Raw genomic sequence first — 17,707 nt, 5'->3', positions numbered from 1 at the left:
GAGGTATAGCCAGTAGGTGAAGCTATGCTATGACCTCCTTTGACACTTCTCCAACTGAATGGTCAACTATAAAAAATTAGAAAACCAAAATGATTTATCAAAAGACATAAAATACCTCCATACTTGTAGTAACAAGTTGAAATTTGACCTTGGATGTAAATCAGATTGCTTCAAAAAAAGAGGCAGATTGTTTTGAGACTTTGTGCCAATTCAAATTGTTATGTGACGACATTTTCTTGAGTTCGTTGTAGTTTTAACGTTTTGATTCAAGAGGGATTTGGATTCAATTGCGCAGACTTAGAAGTTGCTTGTTGCATTCAAAGCCAATTTGAACTTTTAAAATTTTGTGTTGCAGAAGGACAAATTGTGATAGATAGTAGTGGTTGCAATTAATTAGAGTTTAAGACTTTGGGATTCAATTGTTAGTGTTTCTAATTAAATTTTAGAGTGTCCAATAAGAGATTTTGTGCCTTATAAGCTATTCTGCTTGAATTCTCAAGAGACAAGGGCAAGAGACTTTGGGTTCTTGTATTTATTTCACAAAAATATATAAGTAAATTGTTGTCTTTGGTGTTGTTCTTACATCAACCCCAAGCCACTAGTATTATCATAGCAATAGGACCTTTTTGTTAAGCTTGAAAGTCGCAATTGCTTGCAAATCATTCCTGAAAAAATAGGAATTGATTAAAAGAACCATTTTTGTAATCTAGTGAAGTTTTTGTTGGAGCCACCTGCACTAAGAAGGGAGCTTCCCTCTTGCTAAGTGGAGAGAGAAATCTCATGAAATGTTGCCTAAAGTCAAAATTTTGTAAGTTGTGGTCAATGACGTACAATTTTTTTAGCCGACTATTATGCCATGTGCAAAAGGAAATATCAGTCCAATGAGCTCTTTTATAGCAAACTAAAGGAAATACAATGTTTTCTCTTTTCCCTCCAAAACCTTTTTTTTTTCAAAAGGTCGATAATCTTTTTATGAACAAAGTCCCCTTGCACCTAGGTGTCCCCCTAAAAGCACAACTTACGACACTTTTTTTCATTAAATAATGATACCCTAGTTGCCTTTTTAATTTACCATCCTCCAACTAACTTAAGTTATAACTATCTTAAAGTTCAACTATTTATCCAACTTCCAAAAAGTATCAAAATGAGATGAATATGAACTCTTACCAAACCATAATGCTTTTGCCAACTTAGAATAATGAACTAAAGCATTTTGGTGTCATTCTTAAACTAGTTTGCTTTCCCAAGAAGTTTGGAGAGCTCCTCAAAGATCAAAGTCACATTTTGAGAGCATCATGAGGCATGTGAGCATCATGAGGCTTACCATGGTTACATAAACTCACTCCCATGATAAAAAAAATTTGCTTGATCAATTTGGTGGTCTCCAAGAAATTTAGAGATCTCCCTTGCACCTTAAGAAAATTCAAGACATAGACTACTCGTTCTTAGGCTGATTATTGTTGAGAAAACAGAAATTACACATGCAGAAGTAATTCTTTGAGCATCATTGGCTACATGCACACTAAAATAACTTCTAATTTTTTAATTAATGTACCATATATTTCCATATTATTTTATCTATTAGAAGGCTTGATTTCAACTTTAATCTCAATCCTAAGACTCAAATTGTTGCTCCTATATTAAGCTCATTTAAAATTATTGTTCTTTCATGTCATCCACACTAATATCAAATTCCTTTGACATAGCTCTAACCAAATGATCAATGTGTGTTTTTTCCTCTACCATTTTATCTTGTTCCCTTTTTGTGCTCCTAGTTGCTACCTCAACACTCTTGTGTTTCCAAAATGCATATTTGGTTGCCTTCTATAGTTGTCATCAATGATTTTGACTCCTTCATGTCTTCACTTTGAAATCTTCTTATAGTTATGCAAATCGTCCAACAAATCCATTAAAATCAATATATGACCTCTTAATCTATAGATATGTAATCAACCAAATTTTATTACTTCCTACTTACCTCCAAATACTCGACACACTCATGGCATAATGTTTCTATCACAGAAAACCTAACTTACAAGATTTGCTCCTAGAAGGTGGAATTTGAAAGTCAACTCGCTCCAATGTTGGATTATGTTCGATTTTGCTCAAAATGTTGCCATACGTAGGTAAATTTGCTCAAAATTCTCTTATATGAACCCTGTAAGAAATTTGGACGAATTTGGAAGAATTTTGATTTGGACAAAGGAACCCAAAAGAAATTTAGGGCAATTTTGACTAAAAATATCATTTTATAGACTTTTACACAAAAGATTTTTTGTCAACTTAGGTCTATTCAACCCCTGTAACCCTAAAAATGACCACAAAAAAGACTAAAAGGGTTGTTTTATATGTTATTTGTGCATTTGTGAATGAAAAGAAAAACTTCTTGCCTCTATATGTGTATGAACTTATTTTCTATTGTATTATATATATATATATATATATATATATATATATATATAGAGAGAGAGAGAGAGAGAGATCTTGCACAGATGAACCCAAAACAATCCAAACCCAATCCAAAAACGGTTGGACAAATCTTGAACCTGCATCTGAACCGACAACTTGGTAGAAAAAATTTTAATTTGAAGGAAAAATCAATTCTTTTCATAATGGCAATGTGCCAAGTGACTACCCTCCTTTTATTATTGGTGAAGAGATATGAGAAGTGGCAAATCTTGCTTTGTGCTTCTATTACTTCTCCTCCAATGAACAAAAACATACATAACTCTCAATCCCAAAATAGTAATGATTTGAGTGACAAGCTCTATTATTACTATTTTTAATCACTATTGAGCAAGTATCCTAACCTGCTGAACTAATATCTATATTGTTTAAATTTTGAGTTTGAAGTTAGTACAACTACATATGCTAGGTCACCTATGTTTTCATCTACTTAGTTGTGAGCTATTGTCTATGCCTAATACAACATGCAATTGTCCAACACTTGTCCTTGTATTTGAGAATTGTTCTCTATTCCTATTTTCCTATTTTCATAAGAAAATAAGATCACCCTTTGTATTGATGCCCTTCTTTCAAAATAATAATATTAATTAATTTGTATAATATACAAATAGAGTTGTGTTATAGGAAATGTATCTAGATGAATAGTTGTCCTAATCTTAGAATTTGTAAATAACTAAAATATAGGATAAGAGGTATAAATATATTTTATGTTTAATATTAAGATATCTTGGGGTTCACCACTTACTGTGTTGCTTAAGTAGCGGTGGTGGTGTTATCCCCCCCAAGTTTAAACCCCCATTGGGCCATTATGATTACATGGTTGTGCCTTTGCTAATCCAATTTGCTCACGGGTTTGGGCTCCAGGCTTTGTAATAATGGGACGAGATTCCCCATTTACGGCCTCACTAGTTCATAGTTTGAATTCAAAAGCGTCTCACATGACCCTAAAGGGCATGTCGTGCTAGTGTTACTGGACACAATAAAATGTTCATTGGTTATTTTCAGAAAAAGAAATAATTAAGATATCAATCTTAATATTCTATACTTATGAAATTATATAACAAACTTGTAGCTCAAGTTATTCATCATAGGAAAATATAATCGACAAATTATTATGATATTATAGACAAATAATGTTTAAAACAAGAAATTGAAAAAAAATTGAAATAAAGTGTGTAATTAAAGTATCACAAATCACTAGTTTGTGTTATCTTCAATACTTTAGAGCTCACTTGCTATAAGTGAGTCAAATAAACAATAAAAAGCATGCATTTTCCAATTGACCATAAAGTGAAACATATAAGTTGGTTAATGAGCCTAAGTGGTTTATAACACAAGTAGCTCGCCAGTCTAGAGCATCCTAAAAGAAGGTTAGGTTAAAGTGAACTTAGATGGCACCCCTAAAGGCAATCTGGGGTCATCAGGCGTGGGGTGTATTGCTAAAGATTGGAGAGGTCTACCCCTTGCATGGAGTATGCACGTCTAGCTCTAGACACAAACAAAAGTTTAGAGGCAACAAAGGTTATTTTAGGGGTTGAATTGGCAAAAATACTTCCAATATTACAAGTCTATCTTGTAAGAGACTCCCAAATTATTGTAAATGCAATAAAAAAGGGAACTCAAAGGATTGGAGGATTGATAAGGTGGTGAAGACAATCACAATCAAGGTGGTTGTTGACTCATTGGCTAAGATAGACACAGCGGAATTCTTGAATGTGAGATGACAAAATATTGTGATGTCTTAATCGATTATCACTCAAGTCAAGTAGATGAATGTTGATTATGTTGGGTTTTGAAACCAAGATAATTGAGTGATGAAACAAAGCTTAGTTTTGACCGTCACCTCCATAAATGCACCTCTTAACATTCACAATTTCAAAATGTATCAATTTTGAAGAAGGTGAATGGGGGTTGAAGAGTTGACACAACTTGGAAAACCTATCAAATGATGAGTTGGTAAACCAAAGATCTTTGTACAATCACATAAGGTGACAAGGGGGGATCCTCGAGGTCGACACATAGGCCAAACTATTAGTCATAAATTCTTTTCTTCATTTATTTGTCTTGAGATGCTTGTCTACCTATGAAGGGTTAATTCCTTATTTTAGACACCACTTCCCCATTCCATTCACAACAAAGAAGCTTTCATAGTTTTTGTAGTGGCAATTAATGGTTGTTGCTAAAAACAAAATGTTGAGCAACTTTTCCCTACACACTTCAAAACACATGGTTGCATTTCGGATTAAGGACATGCCTAATAGGCTGCCCAACATTTTACATTTAGGGCAAAATATTCATCCACAAAATCTAAATGAATCTAGATGACAGCTATTTAGCAACAGAGGGACACTATAGAACAAATGTGTATATTTCATCTCTTCCTAGAATGGTTTTTGGAGCTAGGCCCAGTTGCGAAGTAAAGGTGGTGAATTACTTCTTGCATCCTTGAAGAATGGAGAGGTGAACTAGAAGAAATTATAGACCGGGCTAGGTCTAGGGTGGGATTTGGGGTGCAAGAGGAGAATTAGTTCCAAATGGGTGAAGGGAACCCTCTAATTAACTCGTTTCTAATATGGAACATGTATAATGATTCAAAAGTTTGAAGAGCAATTGCGACCATTAGCCTTAGTGGCTTTAAATATTCTCTTTGCATCAAAGTGCCTCACGAGCATAAGGGGAGAGCACCAAGGTGAAGAGGATTGAGTCTAGTGATGCGAGACCTACTTATCAAGCACAATAGAGGCCTTTCGGCTGGTGGCACTGCAATGTCCCCTTTTTCAAATTATTTTTTACTTTCTTTTTTATCTCACAATTTGGATAATAATATTTTTATCGTTACTCCTCTTTTTGGCTTGGAACGGAATCTCCTTTATACTTTATAGAAAAGGTCACCACATTTTATTGTCGCCTTTGAGAGGAATATATTATTTCCTAAATTTCTCTCACTTCCATGTCCCTCAAATGAAACATCGTCCCTATATATCTTCCAATGTGGAGAAGAGTTACACCTCTTCATCACATCTACGCTTTGCAATGGTCACACTTGTTTACAATTGCTAATTTTGTAAGAGTCACAAACCTTCATCATTTATGCCCTTTGTATGAGTCACAACCTTTCAAAAATACCACACTTTAAAAGAGGGGCATAATCCTTCATCATTGTTACCCTTTAGAAGAGCCGCAACCTTTCATCATGGTTGCCCTTTGGAAGATTCAAATCCTTTTAGATTTACTACCCTTTGGAATGATAGAGAGCATATTGCATATTTTCCTCAACAAAGAAACTTAGAAAAAATTTATGGCATCAATAAAGGGTAATTCTTCTTTCAAAATTCTCATTTATTTTGAGTTTAGTGTTCTACATTCCCAAAAAATTGGAGGCCACTAGAATGATTGTAAACTCAAAAGGGGGCAAAGTGTCTGGGCATTCATGCACCAACACTTAAATATGTAGATTACTTAAATGTGGAGTGTAATCTCTTTTGAAATAAATAAAAAAGTCTAGTTAGAACATGGGTGGTAAATATTTTTGGAGGAAGTCTCTTACTCAAGATGACAAAAGGTAGGTGTGATTGCTTTTGTCAAAGTTGGAAATGCTATTACAATTGGTGCAACACATCACCATGCATATTTGTTGCAAGCACTAGTTGTCATTGTGACAGATAGAATTGAGATTAGTAAGATTCCACATATGTTAATGCTACTTCTTCATAATGATAAGCCTTCCAACTAGACTCAACACTTTGACCCTTTCACTCCACATTTGCAATGACAAACTATGTGTTTATGATTAAAATTGTGGACATTATAAAGTTTTTTTTTTTAAAAAGCATTTGTTCATGTCTTGTATAATAAACAAATAGGAAAATGAAAAACTTAAAAAGATAAGTTTGTAGAGTGCTAAGAATGTTTTCGACAAATCTCAAATCATGTTATTGTCACCATTAGCAATTAAAATTAAAAAGAAATTAAGGAAGGTAAGTTATCCAACTACGACACAAAAACTTCATTGTGCCTATTGAGCATTTTAATATAGCTTTCACCTTTCCCATCTAATTATCACGACTCAACATATCTCGCTTGATGTCAAGTTAATACTCAAACCAATTTAGTTAGTTTTTGTAATTTGCTTAATTCATGTGGTCATTCATGAATATCAGAATAACTTTGGATCGTTGAAGTATCCACCACTATGAAAAAATGGGTCAACTCTCTATTTAAACCTCAATGATTAAAACATCTAATAGTATTTATCATACACAAGTTATAAATAACTATTTTAATTTTAATTTATTGAACATTGTGATGGTAAAATAAATTTTTTAATTAAATTGGAATATTCCATAATCTAAAAAAGTTGTTTTAGAAATGTACAAGTAATATTTTATATGTTAGAATGTTTTGTGAAAGCTTTCAATAATTAAATTTCCTTTGTTGTTTCTAAAATAAAGTCAATTATAGATTTTATAAATGTTACATATGTCCCTATTCCTTTAAAACATAAGAACTTTCAAAATTAAAACATCTTTTTCCTACATTTTTTTTTATAGGCAATGGGAGAAGCCTAGATTATTTATTATTATAAGTTGTTGAGATTAATTGTTATTATTTTTTAACTCGGGTAGATTCAATCTCAATCTCAAGACCTCTCAGATAAGAGGCTTGCAATTTATCATTGTGTTGTAGACTCTTGCCTTTTTCTTTCTACAATTTTTTTTAGAAAAGGCTTAATATTTTTTTTTTGAATGAGACCAAAATGTGCTTAATCTCTTATACCGTCCATTTTCTTATTGCCAAATTAAAACTTCAATACTCATTTATAAAATATGTTAATTTCTAAAGATTGTGATGATTAATATTAACATAAACAAATATGGTATCATGTCATCAAAATTCACAACAATATAATTAAATAACTAAAACAAAGCTCAAACAATGTGGTCAATGAGCTTTTCAATTTTAATAGTTTTTTTTTTATTGTTACTTTTCTCACTAAACTAACTTTTTTCAAGTCAACTTATAAAAAATACAACAATTTAGATAGTCTCCACTCAATATCTAAATTATTTAATATGACACATTCACAAAAAAAGTGGTCAGATATAAAATCACATTCCTATAATTAAGACAAGGTAAAGTTAAAAGTATAAAATGTAGAAACAAATAAGCTAAGGCTAATGTAAAACATAAGGGAAGCGAGGGGCTTCGTCATTGGACTTTCCCCATACATCAACAAGGTCTTGAGTATTTGTAAGAGAACCCTTTCTATCATCATTATTTTCTTCTTCTTTAGTACTACACGAGCGAACTCGTGAAATGGAAAGAACCAACTAGGGAATCTTGTTGGAATCATACCAACTTTTAGCAATTTCTAATTAGACTTGTGTCAATTTTGACAACATACTTTGAAAACAAAAATCTAATAGTAATTAAAACATTTATTCAAAATCTAAAATCTTTGATCTATTAAAACATGTTTTTAGAATTTTTGGACAATGTGACATGAAAAAATTGGAAGGAAGATAAATTTTTAGGTTTTTTTTGTTTTTGTTTTTGTTTTTATTTAAACAATGACATATCATTTCAAGTAAAATAGTTTATGGGAAAACTACTATATTTTAATTAATCAAATTGTGTCTTTGAGCATGTTTGGGAGTGGGAGAAGCACATTGAAGCAAAATATTAGAATTCATTTACGCACCCTAACATTTACCTTGATTTCAATTAAACATGTTTTGAGGGAATGAAACCCGAAGTTTTTATGAAGTGCACCAAAACTTTGAACTTTGATATTTATAACATAATTCGCCAATTATGTAAGTCTAATTTATAGGGTTCGCCCTTACAGCATCTCATACTAATCTAGTTTAAACCTAATATCACTCCTACTTGTACTCCTACACCTACTCCTACTTTAGTCCTTGAAGTATATGATACAATGGTACGATCATGATATCATGTTTACAAGTTTAAGGTTTTTTCTTGTTTATATGATAAGTATATGTAATATTCTAATATTAATTTATAGTTCTAAACTACACACACGCATATACATATACATATATGTGTGTATATTATGTAAATCTATATACTTATACATGTATGTGTGTATATTATGTAAATCTATATACATACATATATACATACACACACATTTGTGATGTTATGTGACATTCTAATATTACTTCATAGTTCAGACTGTACACACTCACGCGCACACAGACACGTGTATACATATACATACACAAATACATAGACAATATAAATATGTATGTATGTAGATGCACACATATACATACATACACACAAGTATGTATGTCTATGTGTGTATCTACAAATATACATATACATACATACATATGTGTGTGTGTGTGTGTGATTTTTGTACTAATGAATTCTAACTCCATTTTAAAACTTTGTGGTGGTAGCGAATTGGGTTCTCGAATTTGAATCTAAACCCAAATTGGCACCATAGATACATGCAATACTGACCAATAAATAGTAGGGAAGAAAAAGTGTATTTATTTGGGTCTTGGATACATGGTTTTAACACATATTTGACTATATTGACACACTTATTTACCTAAGACCAAATATAACACTTAATAATGCTACATCACTTTATTCAAATTTATCTAGCCTAATTTTCAATAATATATAATTTTTCCTAGAAAATTATAATTGCAAATCTATCCCACTGAAATTGCAAATCTTTTCCCCTGTATGACCATTGTCGTGCAAGCATTTCACTCTCTTCCAAATTGGAATTATCACAATCCAAGCTTGACATTCCTAGGATTTGATTGAGACCCTCTAATGTAAAAGGAAAAAGTGAAATTATATGTCCAAGATTGTACATTGAAAGACATCAGCTTGGGACACTGATCATCTAATCACATAATGATTATAAGAAGATAACATTTGCAAGAGCATATGATATCTTCTTTTTATAGGTACATTAGTCATCATCTAACAAGCATCAACAATAATCAATTTTTACACTCAACCAAATGAAATTAATATCCTAACTATATTTAGAAGATGCTCTTTGACACCACCACCTATTAACTCGTATCAACAAGCAACTGACCACCAACAAAATTCGTTGTCACCTTACATCCACATCCATTACCATTCCATGTCTCTTACTTTTACTATTACTATTAATCACATCATTAACCTTAACTAATATATCTAAAAATTTAATAAAAATTCATTTTTAAACACCTTTAAACATTAAAAAAAAATATGGAAATAATCAAACAATGATTTATCATCATCTTATTTTTCTTTTTCTTGTGATCCTACTTGTTTGTTGTCTTTCCTTTCTTAACCTCCTCCTCTTTTTGGACTTCTCCTTCTTTATCTCTTCCACCCCCTCATCATTCTCCTCCTCCTCCTCCTCATCTTCCTCATCTTCATCTTCTTCCTTTTCTTCCTCTTCCTCCTCTTCCTCCTCCTCGTCTTCGTCTTCCTCATCATATTCTTCTTCTTCCTCTTCTTCCTTGCCTTCTTTGTCTTATTTTTCTTCTTCTTCCTTGTCTTCTTCTTCATCTTCATCATCTCTCTCCACTATTGTAAAGAAAGTATGCAATTACAAAATATTGATATTTCCTATATTTTAATTAGACAATTGTAAATTTGCTTGGACAATGTAAATAGTTAAATTTTTAAAAGTAATAATAATACAAATGTTATTAAACATGTTGATACCTAAAACTTATTTTAAGGTAAACAACCTATGGGAAGCTAATGAATGGGGACCTTAAGTTATTTCAATAAAAAACCTCTAGTTTAGAAGTTGACTCTTCATTTCATGCCGAGGGAAAAGAAAAGAATGCTTAAAATGATAAAAGATGATTTGTCAAGCTTTTAGAACACTTTAAAATACACAGGCTATTCCATAAAATGAAATAACAAGGCAATCTTTAAATAATTATTCTAGACTCAATCACAGATATTCAAAACCCCCTAAAGCATAGACATAAAATGAATCATACAATGGTAATCATAAAGCAGAAAAGCTAAAGCATTATCTACAATTTGCTAAAAACTAAAAATGCATACACTAAAGTCAATAAACTGATAGAAAAAACTATCTAAGAAATGAATCTTAAGAAAACCAAAGGACCAAAAGCACAATTGATTCTATTATATTGATTCAAATGCACAATTTATACAACTCAAGGATTGCAAAAAGAAGTTTTTCATTGAACTGGATGTCCTCTTACAATTACAAAGAATTTGGCAATATATACTAGCTAGGAAGTGGTGCCATGAAAACCCTAACAAAAAGGAAAATCAAAAAGTGTGCCATGTCTTCATTTTCGCAAGGCTTGAGAAAGTGAGATCTTTATTGTTTTCTCTAAAAACTGACAGATAGCTCTCAATCCGTTTACGAAATCAGATACTTCATCATTATGCTCAATTACCACCCTCCAAAACTATGGCAACTCAACTACCATCTCTTTTGTAATCGTGGTAATAGTTTTATTAAAAATTGCGCAAAAGTGGAAGAAACAATAGGCTCGCAAAAGTTGGAGGTGTAGAAGCATTCAATTGTCATTTAGGAAAACATGTTGCGTAATGGCGCAAAAACTCCCCTTGAGCAATAGTTGAAACTCCACAAACTTTTGGAAAGTATTAGTATCCACCACAAAAGTATTTTAGCTAGCGAAAAGAATATCGAACTCCTTCGAACACTTGTGAAACATCTACATGTCTTGCTTAAGAGATGCCTGAGATCACTAGGAAAAAGTGGAATATAGTTACCGCTTGATAGATACGTGGTGCTCTAGTGGGTTTTTTTCTTTGGCAAGAAATTGCCCTTCCTTCCCCACCAAAATTGAGGTGCTGATAGAGTGAGTGCACTTTGGAAGATGAAGCATTTGAAGGAAATGAGGTTAAAGACTTTTAAGAAATAACATGATTTTGACATTTTATTACCCGAATTTTAGAGGGTCATAACTTTATGCTCGCTACTCAAAACTCGTAATGACATATATCATTGGAAAGGTCTCAAGAGATGTAATTTGAGTTGCTTGTCATCCTATCGTGTTGAGGGATGAATGCTAGTTTTGACCCCAAATTCTACTTTAAAGGCCTCTAAAAATACACTTTCCTGAAATATTGAAAAACTAGAATTTTTTTCAATTCTGCCCAATTTTCCACTTTTGCACTGCTTCAAGTCACCTAAACTGCCTTTAGAATACTTTAGTTGTACGTATGATAGATAACATCTACACATAACAATATTCAATTGACAACTAATTTGATAATTAATAATATTAAATTTAGTAATTAAAATTACTTAGTTATAATATTAGAAAATATTAATATTCCTATATTTTGATTAAACAATTATAAATAATGCTTGGACAATGTGAATAGTTAATGTTTGAAAAGTGATAATGGTACACAACAGTATTATTAAACATAAGAGTATCCCAAAAAAAGAAATTAAATCATCAATAATTATAGTAAATTTAGCAATTAAATTTATTTTATTATTATCATAGAAGTAAATATTAATTTTGAATAATAATATTCATATGTATAAAATAATAGTAGTACAAATATTATTAACCATAACAATGAAAAGATATTTTATTAATTAAAATTATTACATATCACAATGAAGATTATCTAATAATAATAATTGAAAAAATGTGTAGAATATTCATTTCTTATAAAATGTAGTAAAAAAACTTATCATAAGCTACTTTTTAAACTTTTTGTTATGCCTATTATGATTTACCTATCCTAAGTATTAGTTTGCATCATTTTAACATTTCAACAAGGAAGACTACACCAAGTGTTTTTGCAACTACCTTGCAACAATAGACTAATATTGCATATGTACGTGGACATCATTCAGTTTGTATCTTGTGCTTGTGCGACAGGAATTAAACAACCTAGAGGTAGCGCATGGCTGCTTGGACTAATCAGCAATTAGTTATGCTCTTCGAAAAATGTTTTCCTAGTCAAATTTCAATGCAATTTCACTAAGTGCTTATTGATTAAATTAAAAAGAAATGGAAATAATCAAATTATATAGTTGAATTTTTATAAAAGAAATACACAATTTAATGTTTAAAGCTCACTTTAACATGCCTATAGAAATTTAGACATTTGTAAAGGATTTTTCTACACAATTATCATCCTCGTTTTTGGACTTTTTATTTTTTAATTTATTTATCAAAAGCAACATTCTTTTTTCTAATTGGTCATAAGCTATTTTGCTTAACATATATCATTTTATTGTAATTTTTTTTTAAAAGTAACAGATTGACATGTATATAATAGTTGTCAAAATCACTAACAAATATGAATTTTCAGGAAGAATACTTAAAAGGGCATATTCGGATTCCACCTAAAACAATGCACTCAATAGTGTACGTACATGATTTGCCTCTCCCCAAAATCACATCAGCCCGTTTTGGAGAAACACCTTGGTTTTACCCGCTTAACAATATTGATGTTTTTATTTATTTTTAATAGATCTACATTAACTTAAATCAATAACTATTAAAACAATATCTAATGAGATGTATGCACAAAATATTTGATAAAGTATTTATTGCAATCAAGTTTTCCTTTAAATATTATTATTGTAAATTTGATTGTCATTTAATACAAATAAAAGATATATTTGTAGGATGTATGATTATATGATTATGTATTGATTTTTTAATAGTGTTTTTAGTATTATGTATTTGAGATTATTTATATATGATTATGTATTATTTTTTAGTATATATATATATATATATATATATATATATATATTTGGGTATCAAATTTAAAGTTTATAATATTATCTGAAATATACAGATGTAGGAAACTGATTTGAACTTGGACTACTTGAATATTGGTAGAGTAAAAATATGGCATGCATCATTGCAACTATTTTTTTTGGTACAAATGAATACATAACTCTTGTTGTTACAAGTTAATACCAGACCTGTTCTCCAACTAAAAATAGAAAACACTACCGACTTGTATCCAAAACTAATCCATTCACATCCATGGCACACTACAACACATCTTGTTTCACACATAAACATTGCAAGATGATTTCCTTTATGAACCCACACTCACAGCTACAATGCCCACTATGACCTCAAAAGATAGGGACTCCAACTCGCAAAGAGTTCTTATTTTTATTTAACTTTTGTACAAGATTTTTCTCTCATATTTTCATCATCAAAATTTTAGTCAATTATATTTTTCTCAATAATAAACTAAGAACAACTTAAAGCTAAAATAGTTTCTTTTAGGGCCTGTTTGATTGCTAGAATAGGAATAGGAAAATAGGAATAGAAAATGTATTCTCTGTTTGGTACCCCAAATCGAAATAGGGAATAGGCAAACATATTCCAATTGTGCCCCTAAAATGAGCGTATGTCCATTCCAAAAAATAGTTGTTATTGGAATGGGTCATTCTTATTCCCAATCTGATTTTTTTTAATTGGGTTTTTTTCTTCTTCTTTTTTTCTTTTTTTTCCTAAATTTTTTTTATTATTATATATATTTTTAAAAATATAAAACTTCACTGTATTCCTATTTCATTTTTGTACAACCAAACAAAGGAGTAACATATTCTCAATCAAATACCAAATTAACCAAACAAGAACGGCATTGCTCTTTTCCATTCCCATACCACATTTTCATTTCTATTTTAATTTTTCATTCTAATTTTCTATTCTTATACCCACAAACAAACAGACCCTTAAGTAAGAAACTCCAATCTCCACTCAGCCCATCAATTAAATTATAATTCTTTTAACATTTTTTATTTTATTCAAATATTATCATCATCACCATTAAATGCTTTAGAGAAAATGTAAAAAGACATCAATGTCGCAACACAAGCATAACTTCCACTTATTAGGAAGGTTGCAACCAAAATACATGTGCACTCTCGTAATATGTGATGCAAGTGGCTTCTAATGATTTCTGATTCCAAACATTATTGCCAGAGCTTCACAGCCGGCCGTAAGATCCCGAGACTTCAACATTTATTGAAGTCCCTTTCGCAAAAATTCCCGCAATTTGAAAAATTCAGTGAATGACAACTAGGAGTCCCAACTTGCACTAAATACAAATAGAAACGTCAACACGTTGTCTGAACGTACGAAGTGATAAAAGTGGGAAAGCAATTATTAGCGCATCGACCCAAAACGTGAATAAACAAATACATTGAAAAAGAAGAAAAGGGTAGATATTTGCAAACACTCATTGACCCCGTTTCACATGACCGCTTGCAAAGATCCAAATGAACTACTAGGTAATTCATCGTGTGTGATATTTTGATAACTTTTAATTGTTTGTTAGTTTTTATTATATCTTACACACAGCTTCTGTTATTTATTTTTTATTATAATTTTTTTAATTTTTTAATCAAGGTTCAGTAATTTAATCAAGGATTGAGGGGTATCTATTTAACTAAATTTCAATTTTATGCAATTAGAAAAATAGCTAGAAATTTCTAAATTCAAGACTGTTATGTATAAAAATAATTCTAGATTGTAATTTGTCTTTACTATGTCCCTCGTATGACTTGCTCCAGCGGCCAGCCCAGGTTGTTCTATAAGGTTGTCTGTTTAATGTATTGTATATTCTATTTCCCTTCAAACTGCTATTCTTTCTATTGTAATTTTTTATTTGATCATTAAAAAAAATATGATTTAGCCAATCAAATAAAGTTTTAAATGCTATCTTGTAAAGCAGGGGAGAGTAGTGGAAATGTAGCTATCATGCTTATAAAATAAAATTTGAAATCAAAAGGCTATTTTAATCTGAGAGCTCATGGTTTGTTTAAATTTGATGACAAATTTTAGAAAATAACTATAAAGTACTAATAATTGGAACAACTAAACAAAACAAATTAACAATCACACAGTACTTCAAATTTGAAACCTAAAATCATAGGGCAATTTTGATCTGAGAGCTCACGGTCTAAATTTGATGACAAATTTTAGAAAATAAATGAAGCTATTAATTCAAACAACTAAACAAATTCGCAACCACTTTGTAGTTTAAATTTGAAATCGAAAGGCTATTTTGATTTGAGTACTTCTGGTTTAAATTTGCTGAGAAAATAAATACACAATTTAGATCACAAGCACTCAGATCAATGATTATGAACTGTCGAAACATCATATCTACGATTTAAAGAATATTTCTTAAGAAGGGAAATGACAAATTTTAGAAATAAACATAGAGCGCTATTAATTCAAACTACTAAAGCGAATTCGCAACCACGCAGTACTTGAAATTTGAAATTGAAAGGCTATTATGATCTGAGTGCTTCTGGTTTAAAATTGCTGGCAAAATAAACACACAATTTAGATCGGAAGCACTCATGAGATCAACGCTTTTGGACTTTGAAAACATTAAATCTCCGATCTAAAGATTATATTTCTTAAAAATGGCAAAATCGACGCCTGTTTGTCAAATTCGGGGCTTTTCAACTTTCAAGTTAATATAAGCTCGATTTCGTCATTAAATTTTGTAAAAGAAAAAAATTGCGCGGAAACAAAATGCAAAGGAACAACGCTTAGAAAACTGAAAAGAAGCGTACCTAGAACCTTATCCTGAATATATTCCTCTTTGCTCGTATCGCTTACATCCATATTCTCTACTGGTTTATAAACTCGCCCTTTCTTCCACATTTTGACTGAAACTGAAGCGGAAAAGGTTGAAATTCAATCACTCACAAATAATAATCTCCACGCCGCAGATCGATTCGCTGGAAAGCGGGAACTTATAGACTGGATTGTACAGACTGTCATGGCTGCCCAAGTGAATGTGGTTTTCTAGCTTCTGTAATTGCATACCTACTCGCATTCATTAAATTCGAAGAAAATTGATACGATTAATTTGACCGACAACAGGCCGGTCCAAGAAATAATGTTGCGGTCGTTTAAATCCGCTGCGCCTAACCCATCGGTGATGTTAATGCAATGTTCGATTGGTGCTAAAATTATCGTAGGTTTTAATATTTAGTTCATTGACTAACGTGACAAAACGGCGCCTCTGACGAATTTAGTCGCCCTTAAATAGGGTAGCCAGTTGAGTAGATGTGGTTATTTCAGTTACTTATTGGATGCACTTGTTTTGATGTAAGTTTAGGAGAAATTTATTTATGTTAATATTTTGTATATAAAATCATTTTTACTTGTCTTGAAAAGTGTACATAATTTATTAACTGTTCTTAAATAGAGTTGATATAGGAGTACGTCAATGTGGTTATTTTAGCTAGTTATTAGATTTAATACACGTTTTTTCTTAAGAGATAATTATATAAACATATTATTAACATATTAATGGATACAATGGTAAAATAGTATTTTTTGGATTAGATGATGTGCGATTTTTCTATCATCAACATTTTGGATCACACTACATGAACCATTATGTAATGGTTGGAAGAAATATTAATTTTTTATATAGAATATTTTTATTTATATTTATAATTTTGAAATTCAGTCTTGAAATATACTCAATATGTCTACAATATTTTTATTTTATATATTTTACTATTTTGAATGTAATCTTGAAATAATTTTAACATAGTATATAGCATTTGAAAAAATATTTATTTTACATATTTGATTAAAATCAATTTTGTTTATTTGTGATTGATATTTTATTTTACTTCCATCAAACAACCTTAGATTGAGATTTTTGCTTGTTCATGTCTTTGGTTCCTACACATTTAAACAAGATATTAGTGGACTATCTCTTAGTTATTTCAATGCATAGATATATGACTAGCAAGCATGTTGGGATACACCATGAAATTGTGAATATATTTGGTTGGGATTTCTTTTTGTAGAAGCTTATAGTTCTAAGATGATAATGAATTGTCATTAGAAAGAGGCAAAATAATGTAAATGTCCAACTAGATGAGTATCAAGCAATTGTAGTATATGCATTAAAAAGTTATCTATAATGATTGTTTTAAAATCCTCAACATTTTTCTTGATAAACATTGTGGAAAGTCCTTAGATTCAATGGTGCATCAAAAAGTTCAAGACACGATTAAAATTTTGGAAGGCTTCTAAATTTATTGTCGTAGAATCTATTAACTAAAAAAACATATTTAAATATCTTAACTTTTCTATATTGAGGTTGTTGGATGAAATGAAATTTTAAAGAGTGTAGGAAAGGTCATATCTAAAAGATCCTAATTATCACATGCATTGGGCAAGAACGGCAAATATTGTCAATTAAA

At 30.8% G+C, this 17,707-nt stretch overlaps 1 protein-coding gene across 1 annotated transcript in view; it reads right to left on the bottom strand.

The window, feature by feature from the left end:
* The window catches only part of LOC149550592 (fatty acid amide hydrolase-like), a 132,156-nt gene extending 115,662 nt beyond the window's left edge, over nt 1-16,494 (bottom strand). The window contains exon 1 of the mRNA XM_089793578.1: nt 16,052-16,494. Within this exon, the coding sequence (XP_089649704.1) occupies nt 16,052-16,142 (91 nt within the window). The 5' untranslated portion in view covers nt 16,143-16,494. The remainder of the gene's footprint in view (nt 1-16,051) is intronic.
* Nucleotides 16,495-17,707: the final 1,213 nt, after the last annotated feature.

Source organism: Cupressus sempervirens, chromosome 7, assembly GCF_028749045.1.
Source record: "Cupressus sempervirens isolate cs-2001-9-10 chromosome 7, ASM2874904v1, whole genome shotgun sequence".
Lineage (NCBI taxonomy): Eukaryota > Viridiplantae > Streptophyta > Pinopsida > Cupressales > Cupressaceae > Cupressus > Cupressus sempervirens.
This window is presented reverse-complemented; position numbering and strand designations above follow the sequence as displayed.